This window comes from Varroa destructor, unplaced genomic scaffold, assembly GCF_002443255.2.
Source record: "Varroa destructor unplaced genomic scaffold, Vdes_3.0 BEIS01000004.1, whole genome shotgun sequence".
NCBI lineage: Eukaryota > Metazoa > Arthropoda > Arachnida > Mesostigmata > Varroidae > Varroa > Varroa destructor.
In genome coordinates this window covers 28,614,106-28,633,120 of record NW_019211457.1, presented here as the reverse complement: position 1 = coordinate 28,633,120, position 19,015 = coordinate 28,614,106, and the positions used below count along the sequence as shown (strand labels likewise).

At 43.6% G+C, this 19,015-nt stretch overlaps 2 protein-coding genes and 1 long non-coding RNA gene across 11 annotated transcripts; 1 reads left to right on the top strand and 2 right to left on the bottom strand.

Moving 5' to 3' along the window:
- LOC111249074 (caspase-3-like) lies at nt 1-11,686 on the bottom strand. 9 transcript variants are annotated; one of them, XM_086986777.1, is made up of 10 exons: nt 11,339-11,357; nt 10,796-11,045; nt 10,204-10,531; nt 9,353-9,689; nt 4,729-4,801; nt 3,191-3,368; nt 1,766-2,159; nt 1,520-1,645; nt 894-1,195; nt 488-625 (listed from the first exon to the last, which is right to left on the bottom strand). In XM_086986777.1, exons 4-9 carry the CDS (start codon nt 9,393-9,395, stop codon nt 1,089-1,091), a joined length of 921 nt encoding a protein of 306 aa, XP_086842903.1. In that variant the 5' UTR covers nt 9,396-9,689; nt 10,204-10,531; nt 10,796-11,045; nt 11,339-11,357; the 3' UTR covers nt 488-625; nt 894-1,088. The 9 variants fall into 9 exon arrangements, with proteins under 9 accessions (XP_086842902.1, XP_086842905.1, XP_086842903.1 ...); XM_086986781.1 differs by lacking the exon at nt 11,339-11,357 and having other exon boundaries at nt 4,729-4,797; nt 10,796-11,308; XM_086986778.1 differs by lacking the exons at nt 10,204-10,531; nt 11,339-11,357 and having other exon boundaries at nt 10,851-11,308.
- Nucleotides 11,687-14,119: 2,433 nt separating this feature from the next.
- LOC147756055 (uncharacterized) lies at nt 14,120-16,765 on the top strand. Its single transcript, XR_015326165.1, has 2 exons — nt 14,120-14,708; nt 15,255-16,765. It is a non-coding gene; the product is annotated as an uncharacterized LOC147756055 (long non-coding RNA).
- Nucleotides 16,766-17,455: 690 nt separating this feature from the next.
- LOC111249131 (putative histone H1.6) lies at nt 17,456-18,680 on the bottom strand. The gene has a single exon (XM_022802559.2). It carries the CDS (start codon nt 18,590-18,592, stop codon nt 17,921-17,923), a length of 672 nt encoding a protein of 223 aa, XP_022658294.1. The 5' UTR covers nt 18,593-18,680; the 3' UTR covers nt 17,456-17,920.
- Between the last annotated feature and the right edge of the window lie 335 nt (nt 18,681-19,015).

Genomic DNA, 19,015 nt, shown 5'->3' with positions numbered 1-19,015 from the left:
ATATATAACTTTTTGATGTATGTATGTATAGAGTTGACTAGTAACTGACATCTCAGGGCGTCTGACAACTCGTCTTCTTGCAGTGATTGACTGATCAGTTAGTTAATCTCGATTGTGCTCGTTTTGACGTCAACGTGCATAGATGCTCAACGTACAAACAGGCAAAATAAAAAAGTAACACCACAAACTTTCTTTCGATATCTTTTCCATAAGTGGCTATTCCTACCTGCACACATTCGCTCCAAATGAATTAAATCCTCCTGTTAAAATCAACCGACTAAAGCTTAGGTATCTGATTTTTTTGTTTTACAGTATGGGGATTCTTCATCGTAACCTTTTCGAGACGATCGAGTCTCAAGAGGCCTATTCGCACTGTCATAGCTACAGTATCGATCGTATATGTGACTGCTTTGCCGTTACGTGATTCTACTCGTTTGCGGCCTAGGCTTGAGGTAAAACAGTTTGTTCAGGTTAGATGTTACAGTGGCAGATTGCTTTGTACGAGAGTCGTTGCCGAATTCGATCGATAGGGCACGACTTACTCGGGTGAGAATTTCAAGAATGTGGGAAGATGCTACGTCGGAGGAGTCGAGAACACGGCAGAGTTTCTGTATAAAGGGAGTACCTGAAATAGACCCAAGGAAATGCCATAGAAGACGACTATAACACGTTAGTAAATTGATCTGCAGTCGATTTTATTCGATAATTGCTTCAAGCATCTGAAAGACAGTGTAACTATTTTACGTGTATTATGATCCCATTAAGCATGCCTAAGGCATTTGAGATATTTGATAAATAGACTGCATTCACTTTTATAATATGAAGTTATTCTAATTACTATTGAGCAATGCAGCACGTTCGATCTCATGTTAAGTTTATTCAAACATACAAACCTGACGTCCCATCGATTCGAACAGACCGCCATCAAGCAACAATAACATAGCGATTTTATGTAATACATCTAGCATCTTTACAATCATAGCAAATACATGTTTTTTACACAATGCAGACTGACGCTTTATACCAGCGCGCGAAAATCACATTTAGCCAGCATGAAAACTTTTACACGGCAGCCATGCTTTTTCTTATCATAAATTCGTTGTCACTATAGTAAAATTAGCCGTATGATCTATATTTTGTTTGCGCATCGAGTTAGGCCAGGGAATGCTTAGCCTCAGACAGTCGTTCACCAGTCCTAGACAAGAATGATAGTTAATAGTTTTATTGAGAACGGCTTTATCCTACCAGAATGAATCACGAATGATTTTGTTTTGCATTGCCACGTCTGGAAATCCCCATGAGTTACACACCTTTTCAATTCTCGAGAGCCAAGAAAGGCAACTGTTTTCATTGAATCTGCATTGTTTTCTAACTCGTTGAGATTTAAAAGCGCCTAGGCATCTTGTAGCAGAAAAACTGTACGAATTGGGTTGTATATTACTTATAGGTTAGACGCGATAGAAGCAAAATGTCTTATGTAAAAGCTAGAATTGTCTCCAGCAAACGGTGGGCTGCCTACCCTTGTAGAAACAACTGTCAGGTGGACATAACGAAACGGACGTACACGTACTAATCTTGGCACACAACCTTAGATCGGTGGACCCATATCCGGCCAGTTTAGTAGACTTTACGGACCGAAACATCACTAGAAAAATCGTAAATCAATTCCAGTTTAATCGTGCAGCTACAAACTGACGTAGCTGTTTTGGAAAGATAGCATCCGTTGAGAACTAAAACGTTTCAAGTTACTTGAATCTTTACTCACCTGTACTAGAATCTCGATATGAAACATAGCCATCAGCCGCTGCGCAGGCTAGAACAAAATCTTCAGGCAGAGTAGGTGTGGCCGTAGCATCCAGTTGGTCCTTGATTCCCTTTTTTTTGACTTGAATGGCCACTCCCTCATCTTCTTGCTGTCCCCGGCAAGCCTGGATGATAAAAAGCTTCGGCTTTCCTTTGAGCGACGGGCAACGATCGGGTGAAAACGCCTCAAGAACCTCTTTCAAGAGGAGTTTGCCATCGTGGCCGTAGATGAATCCTCGATCACCGTGCGATAAGACGCATAACACGAAGCTCGAATAACGCGTATGGTCGAAAGTACTCAGGTCGGAAATTAGTGTTCGTAGTTGATTTACTGTACGGTTATGGATGACGTCCACCTGATAGTTCCAGCGCAAGAAAAACAAACAATTTAGATAATAAACGATTAGTATATATATAGGATAGGGCATTCAAAATCAGCACAAATTTTGTCGAGCTGTTTATAATAGTGGACGTCCATTCATCCGTTATTTTTGGCACTGAAAAGAAGCCAGTTCTTTCTTACTTGGAGAAAGCGATGTAAACTTTCGCAGCTTGGGAAAGAAGCCCTCATTGAGATTAAAAACTTGCATGTTTACCCAAAATCAACGGTCTATGTTAATGCCAGTTTTCTAAAAAAATCTAAAAAAAAATCCGTGACGCAAATCTAAACTCAGAGTTTAATTCTGCTAGGATTTTTTTCGTGTACCGCTTTATCTACCAATATCCTTTGACGCGCGGTTAAAAAGTTATTTGCAGATGCGGAAATAATATTAAACACAACATTGAATAATCGTGACTGTCGAAAATTACACTTCTAGTACATGCAAAAAAACTGCATTGAAATTTTTGCTTATGTTTAGCTAGTCCTAGAAGCGACTCTTGAGAATCTGAATTTACATGCGCTGCCGTCTATATATATATATGAGTTGATTTATGCTATATTGTTATCGCGTACCCTAACAAAATTAAACGATGAAAATCTTGAAAAAAATATTATAAAATTATCTCGTTTATAATTTTCATTGATATTAATTGGCACATACAATCTTCAAGTCCAAGTATACAAATGCAGTAAACTGAAAACAGGTCCTAGTACAGCGCACTTCAATATTTGGCATTGAATGGGTATGTTAGATAAACTTAGCTTCATTTTATAGAAGAAAAATATGGGCCTTGCCAAGTCGCGTTTAGCGCGTATCCGTTTCCGTCTTCTGAGATTTTGTGAATAATAAAGGCAAACTATATTATCGAAGTATGTACGTAGTTATTAAGTTTCAAAATGGGCTAAATAGTTTTCAAAAAATACAGTGATGCAAATAACATTTTCTATACCTTGCTACTAACTGAAGAAAAAATCATATCTACCTATTGCCTCAAAACAGCTTACTTGGAAATGCAGCCTAGTGAACGACCATGCTAGACTGCGTACGTCTTCGTCGGTACCATGTCTCGTGTCCAGATTTGTTGACGGCGCAAAGAATTTCTGATTAACGATAATGCAACGACCCATTTTAGGGTACGTCAGCGGGTAAGGTTCCAATGTAAACAAATTCTGATTGAGTGGCCTAAAAACGATGTAGAAAAAAATTAATAAATATAATTCTTGTTAATAAAAAAAAGAAATCATCATTCTTTTTGTATTATTTTTTATTTCTCATAATTTGAGACTTGCACAAATTACTTTAATAAATATGTCTGTAGCTCAGAATCGCATCACGCAAATTACATTTCTTTTACACAAACTCATTCCAAGCAATCCTAAATGTTCAAGATTAAAAAAATATTCCGTGAGCCATTACTTCCATAAATCTTCCATCCACAAACCCATAAATTTTCAGCATAAACTTGATCTAGTTTAATTGACTGGCCAACATCAAACATGCCCGGGTACCAGCAGCGCTCACAAACCTTCTGATTTGACAAAGCAGACAAAGACACATCAAAATGATTTTAACAGTGGTGGTAAGAGACACAAAAAAACTAGCGATTAGCAGTGGCTGATATCAAGTCCAAGCAAAAAGCATGTGTCTTACGGCGTTCCAACACATGAAAAAGTGTCATTGCTTGTGGTTTTCTGCAGCTTCCGCCCTTATACTGAATAGTACCACTGTGTCTCAAGGTTGCCTGTCGCCTCGTACGTATCACCTCATAAATACGGCATTGATTCGTGTGTCCGCATCGATTACATTTTCGACGCTTGGTCTCAACATTACATTGATTTGCACAGATGGAGAAAAAGAAGCAACAGGCTCTTCAACGATATCTTCCCGGCAAACAATTCACAGCTATATTGATGTTGACGCTATGTCAGGTTGCTGCATGAGGTAGGGAAGGAAGGAACTTCTTTGCCGAGGGTTGGTAGAGCGTAACCAATCAGCGTAAATTCTAAAAAAATAAAATGACGCTACTGGCTTAAGGAAGGTGCCCGTATGTTTGAAGGGTCTCCATGTAAAAAAGCCTATGCTCTCTCTAGCTAAAATCGACAAGACTGATTTAATTTATATGAATTAACTCGGTTACGCTTTGCGCTAGAAGCATTAGTAAAGCTGGATTGACTTTTTAGGCTTAGCTTAATAAATATAAACCTTCTGAAAATTTCTAATGCAGTTCTACAACAGGTATTGAAATAGACTATTTTTTTTGCCCGAAAACCGTACCTGCGGATATATTTAGCTTTGGTTATTGAAGTCGGCAAAGGTCACCACCGATCTTCAATCCTACGTTTGTTTTGCATTAGAGGATTACTAAATTTGTTATTGTACTTGACTTTTAACTCAGAGGAGCAATAGTAGTTTCCTAATTAGTGGTTGTAATATATAGCAATTGTTGATCTTATGAGCAGCAGCAGAGGCTATAAAAACGATTAAATCAATTACTACATACGCAAATAATTAACAATTACCTATAGGAAGTGCCAGATCTCACCTTTCAGCCTGCGTCATTGGAGCACTAACCAAATTTTCGTTTGCATCCATTTTCTCCTCATCTTGACTCCTATCTGGTGGTAGAGATAGCAAACTGCATATGTTAGTCGTATTATTTTGTGGATGTGAAACATTAGCATTTACTGCGAAAGATTACGCGATTGATGAAGAAATGTTCACAGATATGTAACGGTGTAAAATATACTCGTATGTATAATACATATAGTTATAAAACATAACATATATATATATATATATATATATATGTTGTCAATTAACATAAGGTATGCTTGTTCGACAACCAATACAATTTGATGAATATCACACATCGAAACTAGTCAAATATGTTCCCCTATGGCTTTCCCCATATTAACAAACTCCTCAATTGACAAAGTCGCCGAGAAATCACTAGGCTTTGTAAACAGTCTTACGAGATATATTGTAAAGCTTTACCGATGAATGGCAAATGAAGAATTAATCAAAATGAAATCAGCTGCTAACAGCCCCTGCGTCCCACCATTCCTCTCTATATTACGGTATTTTCTGTAGAACAGCTCAGCTGTATCTGCCGACCAAAAGTAACTCTGCGGTGTTTTCCACAATTCAAACATATTGACGTGACGTGTACAACTATAATTTGCGAAATGCTATATCGTCACTGTTATAGTCAAGCAGACGCTGCGAAACGCCACTGAGTGCTAGGAAAAGACACAAAGATTCTTCGGGTAAACAGTCGTAAATTGTAGAGAAAATGAGGACGCCGCCATTTCAACGTGCCGCCCTGCCACAGCTTTTTGATGGCGGTCATGCATTCCAAGCGTCAGACAAACGCATTCGGCTTCTACGAAGCGTCTATTCGTACAAAAGGACATATTTGGTGTCTTCATGTTTAGGTCGATTTCTTTCCGTTTTCTTTTGCTTACTTCGGAACAGCGACACGACATACAACGTACGTCATGTTTGGGCCATACCAGGAAGTGGATCTGCGCATTATCTTAGAAACAATGCATATATCGTCAAGAGCTATCTGGCCAAAGATCACCTAATGCCCTGAAGTGTGAGCTATGCTCAAAGCGTAAAACCAGCACTTTACAACGACATAGTAATATTGTAAGCCATAATTTCCGAGGCTCGTATAATCAGTCACTGTGGATTTTGATCACAACTAACCAAGGCTGTGTCTAAACGAATCTATATGAATCTTTACGCTACCCTGGTAGTCGTTTTGGAGCAGCTTTCAAACACTCATCTACCTATCCAATTAAACGATAAATGGATTAGCGATTGTTAGTGACCAAAGGTTATTTTAGTTATCTGTTGAGGCTGTAAAAAGTTCCCACAGAAGCACTGTCTCTGTGAGCGTTACCTTAGACATTGTTTATGCTACCGTAGTTAATGAAGTGACCAAACGATTCAGATCGTGCTGCTATGGACCGCATAAACGATTCATTACACTTAATCAGATATAGCAAACAAACTATCTGTTATGCTGTATATTGAAGAACTGAACTGACTTGCTCACCCACGCACGCCCGCAATAATTCAAAGAGGCTCATGATCTACCAGAGAGTTCAGCGTCATCAACAAACAAATTTCGTCTAGTGATATGAGCCGTCAACCGAAATGCATAAACTTTACTATTACAAATTACAGAATTATTGTCGGTTAATTCCAGCCCCTCTATCCGGCACCCGTTTTGTATATAAGGCCGTAATTTCTATTATTACCGTTGCTATAACTACTAATTAATCCAACCAAAAAGCGAATACACAGCGAAAGGCAGAACCTTGTCATCACGACGATTATCAGGAATAACATCAGTTACAGACAGATCAATAGGCAAAAAGTAGAACGAGGATGATTTCTTTGCTTCCTTCTGGGCTCAGGGTCACACTTTTGGCGTGGACGCAGTGCCGCGACGCGCCGTATTAGTACGGCTAATATCGCTCGAGTATAGTGAGCATATCCGGCGAGCAGCGGGCGTCGTGCGCAATGCGCTACCTACAGCTGACAGGGTTCTGCCTGCCTACACCTTGGTGACCGCCACGACGCCATGCTGTGGCACCAGGCAAAACTCAGCACCTGAATGTGTAATCTACAAAACGGTCGCATAAGGCTTATGTCTGAGTGAGTGCCATTACATATCATTTTATAAAATACATATTATGATTGCCGTCGTTTTTGCTGCCTGTTACTTATGTTTCCGCCGTTGGTGATGGTGATTGATCGAGCAATCTAATCTGAAGCACAGGTGTGAACATTTCCGAGTGATCGACTAGTAAGGCTGACAGCTTGGGCAGCAGAGGTTGCGAACAGCCAGTTGATCATAACTGCTAGTAAGTCGAGGGAAAGAACCCGACGTTCGTCGAGACAGCTACCGCTAATGGCAACAAATGGATGTGGCGACAGCAGAACAATCTGAGTAGCAGGAAAACGGAAGACATGGAAAAAAGCTAGAGCAATAGCCGATGACGAAATTGAATAAATTATCGAAAATGCAGTAATTCCAATTCGAGAAATATTATAAATATTTTTGTATGTGTAAGTCTTTATTTCGTGTATGGTTTGCTTGTGGAACAGCTCGTATGCTAGTAAATTAAGAGCGTATTTTATATAACCACAAATTACATTATTTTAGTGATTTTGAATTTCCACCATGTTTTTCATTTCGAGTGATAAAAAATTGATTAATGACGATTACCTGACAAACGACAAGTTTTATATTTCTTCACTCATTGGCCGCTCATTATATATATATATATATATAAAATGCTACTTGATTTTTGGGCGTGTTAACTCGTCATGCTAAAGTGGGCAACGCTGTGGTTTCGATTCATACTTATTAAGAACCAGCAGTTACAGTATTAGCTGTGGGCGTAAAAAGGAGTGGCTCATAAGCATTGCTTTATACGATTTAACATACAAATTTGGCAATCACAGTAATTGTAAATATATAAAACGCCGTATGCGCTCAGTCCTTTCGCGTGCGGCCATGCGCCCACATCGATCTAGTATCAACGAGACGCACACCCATATCATTTACGTCAGCGACGAACCAAGCGTCCAGAAAATGTCTTGTCCAACGCTACCACCATTAGAAAAAGCTTCAACGAGGCCGGCAGAAGAAACGCAAACATTAACAGCAAATCAATAACAGACAGCAGGCGAAATAACAGCAGCAGCAGCAACTGTACGGGCGTAAATTGCATTTTAGCGTACAGTCGCTCGATCGCCTTACACAGGCGCGCATGCTTTCCTCCGTTAACTGTTTAGTACGCCCACCGGAAGAGCGTTGCGTACAAAATGCGGCTCAGCTATAGAACAGATCGAAACAGATGCGAATGACAAAAAACGAGCCGCCAGACGAGGCGTCGCCAAACTTTTGAGCCATTTACCTGATAAAGAGAGCAGAAAAACAAACTATGGCCACAACATCAACGTCACCTTCAAGGCGATTAACGTCCACTGCCGCGCGAACTGTGTCATACTCGACGAGAGTGCGACACACCGAAAGAGTGAGTCCGATGGAGAATTGGCGGACGCTCGAAAACAATATGTACATTTATTCTTGTTAATAAGCATTAACTACTGTAGCGAGAGTAAACACTTAGAATAGTTATACACCTTATACGACACGTGGCCTTTTCGTCGTAGCAGAATTAGCAATAGTCGTACCGACTACATATAAGAAGACAACATGCTGATGATCGAATCCGATACAAACGCACTACCACCAGTAGCCGTATTACCGTAGCGATCTACAGCGATGCAAACGAATAACTTTTAAATCAAAATCACCATAGACCACAAGGGCAACAAGCCAGGCTCATACATATATCTGCATATGTACACGTACAGCCGCTGTTACGTCAAATGCGACAAATCAACCGAAAACCACTTTATGCTTTTTCTTGTACGCAACCGATGGCGCGCCATCGTAGTCACTACACGAAACTGCACACAAACGAACGGCTACAAGCAAACAGTCTAATGCATGCGCCAGGGAGAAGATGAAACAATCACGACCGCGACGAGATGCCAGCTGCAGCTCTTATTCCTGTCACGGTTAACTTGTACAGTCGCTGTTACTCTTTCCATTATTATTATTACCGCTATAATGCCGAACAAACGAAACGACTCAAGCGCGCTGAGTACGTTATAGTAGAGAACGATTAAAGAAAAAGACGAATGCAAAGAAACTGTTTTTCATATGAAATAGTGACTATGATAAAAGTCGCTGTCGCTGTTAGCGAGACTAGTTTACCAACACTTTATAATAGCGTAACGATGCTTGGAACAAGCTACAATGTCACTATATAACAATACAACAACATATGATATATAGAGTGTCTGCAATCATTTGAGTAATAAAAATGTTTGTGTGACATAGATAACTTGTAGATGACTTCAACAACGAGGCGAGTGTATTGTCGACTATATTAAGTAGGTAAACATAAAATACTGGACAAACTAAAAATAAGACAATATGTTGTCGATGCTGCAGCATAGATACGTAGGTTCGAAAATATCATATCGATGGCTGAACACAATCGGTACACACGGTTCCTTCTAGGTGTATCTGTGGCTGAATGTGTAAAGAAGCCGCACTACGTGACTGCGCTTACCATGCTTACTGGAGCAGCATCCGTCAAGCTCGTACTTCGCCATGTTGATGATATTTCGGCGTATTACGCAAATGGCTGCTGCCGCGTTATCAATTGCTTTGTTGTTCACTTTACCGAAGAAAAAGACTTCTGTTCATATCGCCTACCAGCCAATAATTCTTCCTGTGTCTGCCAGCCTTTTGACTGGGCGGATGCTCGATAGCCTCTCGAAATACTCTCAGTACTTCGGACTTATTGCTAACGACACCAATACTACTATTGCCGAACACTGCCACGCCGGTTGTGTGACACTGCTCGCTCGATATTTGCCCAGTCTGACCAGGTACGGAAAACAGGACTGTACGTTGCCACGATGAAGTCAGCATCCGTCGGGGTACAATTAAGCCGTGAAGAAACAGCACGAAGATAACGAGACACGACAGCATGCGACAATACCACATGAAAAACGACGGCGACAACAGCAACAAGAACAAAAACAGCAGTGACAATACAGAAAGAGAGCGCAACATGGAATACAGACTAATTGACACCTTTCTCCACATTCTTGGGGTGGGCCGCATGAACAATAACCCTCGCTACAACAGTAATAGCAATATTATAATTAATATAATAATCATAATAATAAAGAAACGAATATACAGTTGACGATTTTCGCGTCTTTTTGACTCGAACGTCAGCAGCATAATCGGCAGTGACCAGCAATGGCAGCTGCTGCTGCTGCTGCGCGACATAACACAGTAGCTGCACTCGGAGAGCGCAGACTACCAGCCTCGTCTAGGACTCGCTACTAAATGCTATATTATCTCTTATTATTCTGTGAGTTTGTACGTGTATCTACAACGGGAGCATACCAGCTGCCTCCGGGAGCGCGCTGAGTGGGCCAAACACCGTTTAGGTCTTCTATTTTCTTGCTCGTCAACGAGTTCACTTGTCGGTAGTAACTGAGCGACCGAGTGCCATCGTTGCTTCGTTTATCGCAGTCAGACTCACAACAGTTTCATCGCCCTGTGTTGCGACTCCCGCTACGCTTCGTTCACCGAACCTGCCTCACGGTATCTATCCTCTGCCATGATCACCGATGAACTGGGTCTAACTCGCCTTCGATTGGACAACTACGCTGGCACTGGCGAACTCACAGTCACTCACTGACTCAGTTCGTCTAATAACTAGACCGCCGAGCTTTTATGCAAGACATGTCATATTGTACAACAATTTTAGTTACTGGAGCTCCGTCGATTGACTGTACCCCGTTATTTTCTATTTGCTTCCTTGCTATTTAGCTACCGCCGCACCAGCGAGCTTCTTTCGTTCGACGTTAATACGACGGTGGAGATGAGGGCTACAGGGCTACGTTATTACGCGATATTTGGGTGGTTGCTGTGTCTGCTATCATGCTCTGCTCTTCAATGCAAACAGATGCTTGATAAAGAAAGATATACTCACTAATAAATGCGCTGACTCGATTCTTTCTCAGCCTTTCGGTGGCTTGGCTACCTACCTCACAATACTGTGCATACAGATAGCACACGAACCGGCCGCAGGCGGGTCATGCCCCAAAAAGTGGTACGATATTGAATACACATATCGCAGTGCGGAGATGGTCAGGTAAAGATGGCAACTGAGTTTGCTGGAGGAGCAATCAGTCGCTCGGAGAGTCCGAGTGGTCTATCTAGCCATCATTATCCAGTGAACACTGTATCAAAGAGAACAGACAAGATCAGAGGCCGGAGCCAGACAGCGAATAGTGGCGGCGCTGGTGCCGCGCCCGCCGCTCAAGAGAGAAGGAACGAAAATGGTGGCCGGCCGCGTTACGGTTACAGTTCGGCCAGAGGGCGCGGTTCGTCTCGAAAGGTTACGACCACGATAACTAATACAGCTATAACTCCCTAGCGCTACGCCAGCTTCTAACCGGCATTCGGTTGGACTAGAACATGAACGATACTAAGCTACTGACACACTGAATTACACCGAAGTTACGTTGCGTACCAATCTAACGCACATCCTTCTACAGTGACAAAAGCAGCTGTACCGCACGGCAGGCTTGTGTTCCTGTCGCACCGCCTAGCAGCTAAGTACCGATCAACTGGTCTTCAGTTTGCGCAACAAGTACCTCTCTGTGGCGGTAGCAAAGCGCAATCCGAAGTATTGCAACTACTATTACAGGAGGAATTCTATTCCGGATGCGCGATTCACCAAAAGCTAAGTCGCTGTCAGCTTGAAAAGCGACACCGCCCGCCCCTGACTCTACGGCACACCACTGCAAATCTATTGCTGAATTATCGTCGATGCCCGGTGAAACCTTAACGAAGCGAGCTCGACACAAGCCACAGACACAATGGCAGTTGGCCACAGCAATAGTAACAGCACTCGAACTAGTACTAGTTGCCGTCAGAGAAAGAGCGCCACAAGCGCCTATCGCGGCAACAGCATCGTTGCCGGCGCGGCAGCTACCATCAGCTGCTCAGTTCAACGGGAACAACCGGAGTGCGGCCAGCGCCGCGCCCGACGTAGATGACACCGGCGTAGAGCCATACGTTGACGACAGGGGAGCCGGTACCGACGGAAAAGTAGCGGCAGCAGAAGCGGTCAAAGCTGGTTACGCCAGCGACGGGGTCGCGCTGCCGACGTCAACTCCATTGGTACAGCATCAAGCAATAGACGTAATGTGCAGTGAAGCTAACGCTGCTCTACTAATCAGGCGACTCTGGCGCGAAAGGGTTAATTCTGTTACTGCTGCCAGCATTGACGCTGGTAAAAGAAAATTAAGAAAAGGAGAGCAAAGCAAGTAAGAAGGGAAGATAAGCTAAGAGAGTGTTTTTTTGCGGCTGAACTCGAAGAACACAACGCGAACACGATGACACTAGGATTACGGTAGAGATGGGTCGGACGCCGTTGCTATTGCTGTTGGACAGACAAGTGGACGAATGGCAGAACAGGCAGAATAATGATTGTAGTTGTTATCGAGAATGACGCCGGCGATGACGACGGTCGAAACGTCACTTGTGCTGCTCCCTAGCGGCATACGCTGGAAACAACTGCGTTACGAACATTGCAAAGAAAGGGAGACAGCTGGACGACCACGAGCGATCATGAAAATGATGGAGATGCTGGTTGGTGAGGGGGACGATGCGAGTCGCAGTAGAATGAGGGTGGAAAACGGGCATCAGCTGAAAACGAGTGGAGAACGCTGAGTGGAATTACTGATTGTAGCAATATTGTACAAGCCGTAGCGATGGGGTCATTGGTCGCGACACCTGGACTGCACAGCACGGATATAATAGGTGATCCAGAAGAGGCAGAAATGTAGAGAAATGGATGAGTTATCTCTTTGTGTCTTTTTTTTTTCTTTAACCGTTCTTTTTTTGGCTTACTTCGTTGAGGTGATGACAGTGATGGTAATCCTTTCCCTAGATAATAAGAAGTGCGTGGGGTAATGCTGATATTGTAACAAGAAAGTTCAGATTCTAGTGTTGATATCCGAGAAACTATCTGTAATACAATATCTGGAATGTTAGAATGCATAAGTTATAGCCACATAGCGAAATCGTGCGGAAAACGTTTGATAAATTTACAACTAGAAATAACTTGACGTCTTGAAGTAACTTACAGTGCATTAATTCAGTAATCGAGCAGGGCAGGTATCCAAGTTAAGGGTTAGTGAATGGTCTTTTCTAGCAAATCGTGCGCTTTGGTTAGACGTCACTGTCCAGTTTCGGCGTATGGTTTTCCTCATCTTGTTGGCTAGATGGAAAGTTGCTTCTAGAGATCGACAAATCCTTCACTATGATTACACGATCACCGATCACGCCCGCTTTAAAGATTCCTGACTACAGGAACAAGTCATATACAGACGTCTCGAGTTATACTCCGTACAATACCCTTCTTGCTTGACTTGTTGTTGGACTTCATGATTTGTTTTTGCTCATTCTATCTATCAAACTGTCAGTTTTAATGGTCTCAGCATTGATTTGTCCGTTGTTATTTTGTTCATCAATTTTTTCATTTTGCCCTCAAATAATATCTTGTCGCCTTCTCCCAATCGATACGAAGTCGAGCACTTCTCTGCAACGCTAAGCTATTTGTCACTCACAAAGAAGAAATCGACCCAGTCCGTGCAACTCTGTGACAATCACGAGACCACCCTTTCCGCTAAAGCTATGCCCTCTGCGGCTCATTACCGCTGATTCCGCCGCCATTGACGCCCCTACTGCAGTTAGTGCAAGTATTTTTGGGGGTAAAAAAAGTATCGTGAGGCTAACTCGAAGATATACATCCGCACACAGCTCAATTACCAGCTGCAGGACACGCACAGGACCATCGTAGAACTCTGGCTCGGTCTGACCTAGCCTTGGTTGAGCTAGACCAGGGCTTTTTCTTGTCAAGTCGATAATTGTACTCAGCAACACTGCGGCCTTCTGTTGTGTTATATCAGGACCAACATACAGCGAAAAACTTGCCACGATCGCACAAAGCAACTTGGGCGGGTCCCGCTCCGACCCAACGGTAGTCGTCTGAACGAACGAGCGACCGAGCGATCAGCAGAACTGCAAACTGCGAATTGCTGCTACGGGCCTTCCCTAATGGTGGAAATAGCCGTTGTGGTCGCTGGTAAAAGTGCAACTATTGGCAGCTCGCTCGCGCATTCCCGCGCTCACAAACGTTAGTGTTGGCGCTGCCGCCGCTGGCGCCGCCATCGCACACCGACTATGACCTCCTCCTCGCAATCGACACGCACCAAGCTACTGCTGGCGCTCCTACTACCTGCTAGGCGCTTACTGCTACTTACTGGCTTATTTTCTGGAAAATCAACCCTGAGTTAGCTGCTAGCCAAAGTTGTAAGTAAACGGGCCCGAGAAGCCCAGGGCACGTGTTGCTCGGACGACCAAGAAGACTCTAAGTACATCCCTTCACCATCTTTTTCTACCCCAAAGCGAGGCTAATGGTTCAATTACCTCGCGTCTTCGTGGCTACAAGAGCCTGCCTAGACATCCAGCAACAGCCGGACCTTAGCGGACTCAGGCTATCTGGGCCTAAGCTAAGATGAGTTCGATCGGACTGGGTCGAGGGCTTCGCGCTCGCTAAACAGCCGCCAAGCTCGAAACTTGAATTGAGTGACTGTTGATTCGGTTTACTGGGTTCGCATCGCTGGGACTCTCAGCATGAGGCTAGGTCTGAATAAAGCCACGCAGCTCAGAAGGAGGGAAAGAGAACTAGAGAGGGGAAGTCAAAAGGGAAAACGAGGTTATCAAGGCCACAGTTTGCTACCAACAGCAGTAGGATCAATGGAAACGCTAAGCGCGTTAACGTTCGACGAAGACTATAAAAACCGATGAGAAACGAAATCGACGAAAAAGCGGTATGGTTAAAGCAAAAAGATTTTGTCCAAAACACTATAAATCTGCTAGATAGGTCTCTTCCGCGTGTCCGATCGATGAAAGGAACCCACAATCGAAAACAACAACCTTGCCAACCAAGTCATAGTTTACTAAGCGGAATCAAAACTGAGCTATTGCTACGTCAGTCAAGCTCGGAGAGCTTTCAGTTAGCTCTGTTGCCAAATGGTAGGTTTGTCTATATTTGCTGTTGGCGTTCCTCTCAACGATGGCAATTGCGTTCGGTTCCTACTCGGAGGATCTACATCTCTAGAACAGATGGCAAAACGGCCTCGTCTACCTAAAAGGTGGTACAATATAAATGAAATCATAATCCAGTACAGCTCCTTTTTCTTATCCTACTTTGCCGTGTGTATGCGGATGAAACCGAAACACATTGCTTAGAAATTGGCGTAAATATAACGGACACCGAATATCTCTATTGTGGCGTAGGGGTTAAAAAACGAATTACCAGAATGTCGTTTACGGATGAACGAGTAAAGTTTGACGGAAATTTTCTGTTTTAATAGGTGAACGATAATTATCTCTCTCTCACAGTAGATTGCTTTACCCCAATGGAGTGGTGGTTATGAACTGGCAGCACGAGTAATATCGATTATAGTCCAAACGACTTACTGCTTTATGCGAAATCAACTCTGATGGTGATGCTGTCAGTTTTACGATTGGTGAGTTCTATACTGCTTTATGGGCAGCTGCTCTAAAGCCGTCCAACTGAGCGCGCTGAGCGGTTTGCTGGTTGCAGACGGACTCTTCATTCTTCACCATTGCTGTAGTCACCACTATTGTCAATTGTTGCGACAGCGCGAGCAGACTCTAGTCGTCTGCAGGACAACAGGTACTCACGCAACAACTTACCATACCTACCATTTGAATCTTCTGGTCTTATGGACCGTGCCGACGACTCTCTTGCCTACGCTAACCTTTCTGCGTGAGATATTAATGCGCAAAGGTTCCCGCCCGAACTCACGTTCAACAACACACCAACACCCGCAGTTATAATTATAGTCGTAGTCTTCAATATGAATAGTCGCCTTTGCAGCAGTACAATTGTAAAGCTGAACTCAACGACGGTTTGTGCCGCGTATGCGCCCATAGGCGCCTGCGCGTTCGAGTGCCGTTAGAGCGCGAGCGAACAGGGCTCTCGCAAGAAGTACTCATCATTACTGTGTGCAGCTCATTCAGTAGCTGTTCGACAAGCCCTAAGTTAGTCTGCTTACTGCTTCCTCAACGGGTGGAACCTTCGTGATGGTTGTTGTGAAGTCACAGGAGGGGCACATGTGTAGCAATGTCGTGGCGCCGGCGATATCCGCGAAGTGATGTTCGTTGTCTGTGCATTTGTAGGCACGTTGTTGAAAGGAGCTCTCGTAGGTGGGACCCACAGGGAGCGAACGCATGTTCCGAATATAGTTGACGCTTACCGTTCCTACTAGAACCAGCCAGCGAACAGAAGGGCTGCAACCTGGCCTGCTGCGGCTGACTGGGCAGGGCAGGGTAGATTAAGACGGGGCAAACTGCCACAGAAACAACACCGAATCTCCAACCGCTGTCATAATTATATTACCATCGCTGCTATGGTGACGACGACAAGAAAAACGGTTTGCGAATCGACAATGCTACTGGTAGCGCCCGTCGGTGAGGAGAGACCCGGTTATTGACTGTACGTACACGCACACGAAGGCACTCAAACAAGTGCGCGAAGATGAAGCTAATAGATGACCAAGCGCGACGTAGTCACAGATACGCGGACAAAGATGCGGAACAACAACGCTGTAAGCAAAGGGAGATTAGTATACGAAGGCCTAGCTGGGTGACGCTTATCCTGATAAGCTGTGTTCTTATAGGCTCGAACATTTTCAACGTGGAACAACAATAACGGAATTTATGCAACACAAGAAGTATTGTATTACCTAGAAACCTGACTTACGTATGTTTATAACGTAAATAGCGTATCCGTTAATTCCATGGTCCTTGTAATATTAATGCCCAAATGTGTTGAATAAACTTTGTTTGCAGACAACTAGCTTTTGATCTTATCATTTTAGATTAGAAATTTTAAAGACTCTTGTTTAAGATCGACTTGTTTAAGAAAATATTGGTAAAAATTATCAGAGCTATAATGAGGAAAGTAGAGCACAACACTAGTATACAATTAAGTTTGATTAAAGTAACGGTGGATGGATCTCGTCTAATCTTTGACTATAGCTATGATCAGTCATCTTCCTTAGCTATTATTAATTATTTAATTTGCGTTAAATCTCGGTAATTATAAATATAATTTCGCAATCTAATAACTTTTCAGTTCGCTAAAAGATCAGCTTATAGTCATCAGTACGACTACAACAATAGAGCTAAACATGCATCGATTTAAGTGCATGTTTGACATAACTACTAGGACAATAAATCGATACAAGTGTCGGTAATGGCTTTCCGCCAAAATGTACTCATCACCGAAAGCATTGATTCGTATTGGCGCGTCGGAGTGACGCATTCAGAAACCACTCTAGCTACTTTTGGCGCCAAAACTTAACAGACGTCCATCCATGCCGCGAATCAGTATACCATAACAGTAACTCCACGCCCGGTAGCTTAAACGTGCGATGTCACAGCGATACTGCTGAAACTGTACTATCTCAAACAGCAGTAAACTTTAACATGATAGCCGAACTCTAGCTCAGTATCTAACGGAATGAACGTTAAGAGAAGAACACCGTTGTATGTTTTTGTTTGATGATTTTTCACCTTTTTATTATCAAACCTGCTAGTGGCACATACATTTTTCGTTATGTGTGATGATTTTTTTCGTTATATACATTACTATGTTATTTACAATGACTACATTACTTTTCAACGATGAATGAAATGTATACATTAAGAGAGACGCCTCACGAAGGATGAAGTTATGCGAAAATGTTAAAGTATGCTAATGACCTAGATGTCGTCGTCACTTTTTTTCATCTAACCTGGCATAGATGAGCAACATGTTGTCATTTTTACTTTACAAAAGTCACATGATTGGATGCGGTGATGGGTTGATCGATGAAGATTGATGATCGTATGAGGATGAAGATGAAAGCTGACAGGTGAAATGGACGCTTATTGTGTCGTGAGATCATTCGAGTGATGCTCTTCGATCGCTTCTGTCTTATAGTCGGATTCCATCTGGTGTTAAGAAATTTTAGGCTTTCTTGGGCGCAGCTGCCTTCTTCGCGGCCGCGGGTTTCTTGGCCTTGGGCTTGGCGGCGGCCTTGGGCTTAGCAGCGGCCTTGGGCTTTTTGGGGGTGGTGGCCTTAGGCTTTTTGGGAGTGGTGGCCTTCTTGGGCTTGGGGGCACCGGCCTTCTTGGGAGTCTTGACCTTCTTCTCGCCGGTGGCCTTTTTGGCAGCGGGCTTCTTAACCCCAGCTTTCTTGGGAGTCTTGACTTTTTTCTCCCCAGCGGCCTTCTTTACTGCAGGCTTTTTAGCCGGCTTTTTGGCTTTCTTTTCAGCAGCCTTAGCCTTCTCAGTAACGCGAAAAGAGCCGGAGGCGCCAGTTCCCTTGACCTGCTTCAGAGCACCAGAGGCAACGCCACGCTTGAGGGCCAGGCGGAGGCGCGTCGAGATCGATTTCTCGTCCTTACCAACGTTGAAGTTTGCGATGATGTACTTCTGAATGGCCTGGCGGGAGGAGCCAGAGCGTTCCTTCAGAGCAAGGATAGCTTTTTGGATCATCTCGTTGTATTTGGGATGGGCAGCTGGCTTCTTTTCGCCCTTGGGTTTTCTTTCACCTGCTGGTTTCTTTACTTTTTTGGGTGCAGCTTTCTTTTCAGGAGTGGCCACAGCCGGTGCGGGAGCAGCAGCGTCCTCAGACATGTTCAACAGGTTAAAGTAAAATCGCGAAACGAGAAGCTTAAGTGTTATGTGATCTGTACGAGACAAGCTCTGCGCGACGAATGGCGGGCTGGCAGATACCTAGCCCGGGATGGCTCCGCACGAGGCACCGCGGCGTGCTGCGACCCGCCATGACGAGAAGCAGCCACTCAACAGCGGCACTTGCTCCTCTTGGTTTGTGCTTGTGGGTCTCTTTTAAGCCAAAATTCTGATTGACGCAATTGACAATTTGACCATATCAAACGCTGATTCGATAGGGCAAGACTTGTAGTTTGCGCACGTGAAACAGACATTTCGCTACCACAAACGGTTGGCATTCTACAAGCGAAAACTCACCGAGAAAGCGGTTTTCTCCGAAAGCAAATTGTCGTTTATTGACATATATGAAAGTTATGACATGGTAAG

What these genes read in the sequence shown, in the direction of transcription:
- LOC111249131 (XM_022802559.2), bottom strand. Translation starts at nt 18,592, where the DNA reads ATGTCTGAGGACGCTGCTGCTCCCGCACCGGCTGTGGCCACTCCTGAA.
- LOC111249074 (XM_086986775.1), bottom strand. Translation starts at nt 8,289, where the DNA reads ATGTACATATTGTTTTCGAGCGTCCGCCAATTCTCCATCGGACTCACT. An exon ending in TTTTCTGCTCTCTTTATCAG is followed by an intron (nt 4,798 to 8,122) that starts GTAAATGGCTCA and finishes ACCACCAGATAG; the next exon opens with GAGTCAAGATGAGGAGAAAA. An exon ending in ATATCGAGATTCTAGTACAG is followed by an intron (nt 1,646 to 1,765) that starts GTGAGTAAAGAT and finishes CGATTTTTCTAG; the next exon opens with TGATGTTTCGGTCCGTAAAG.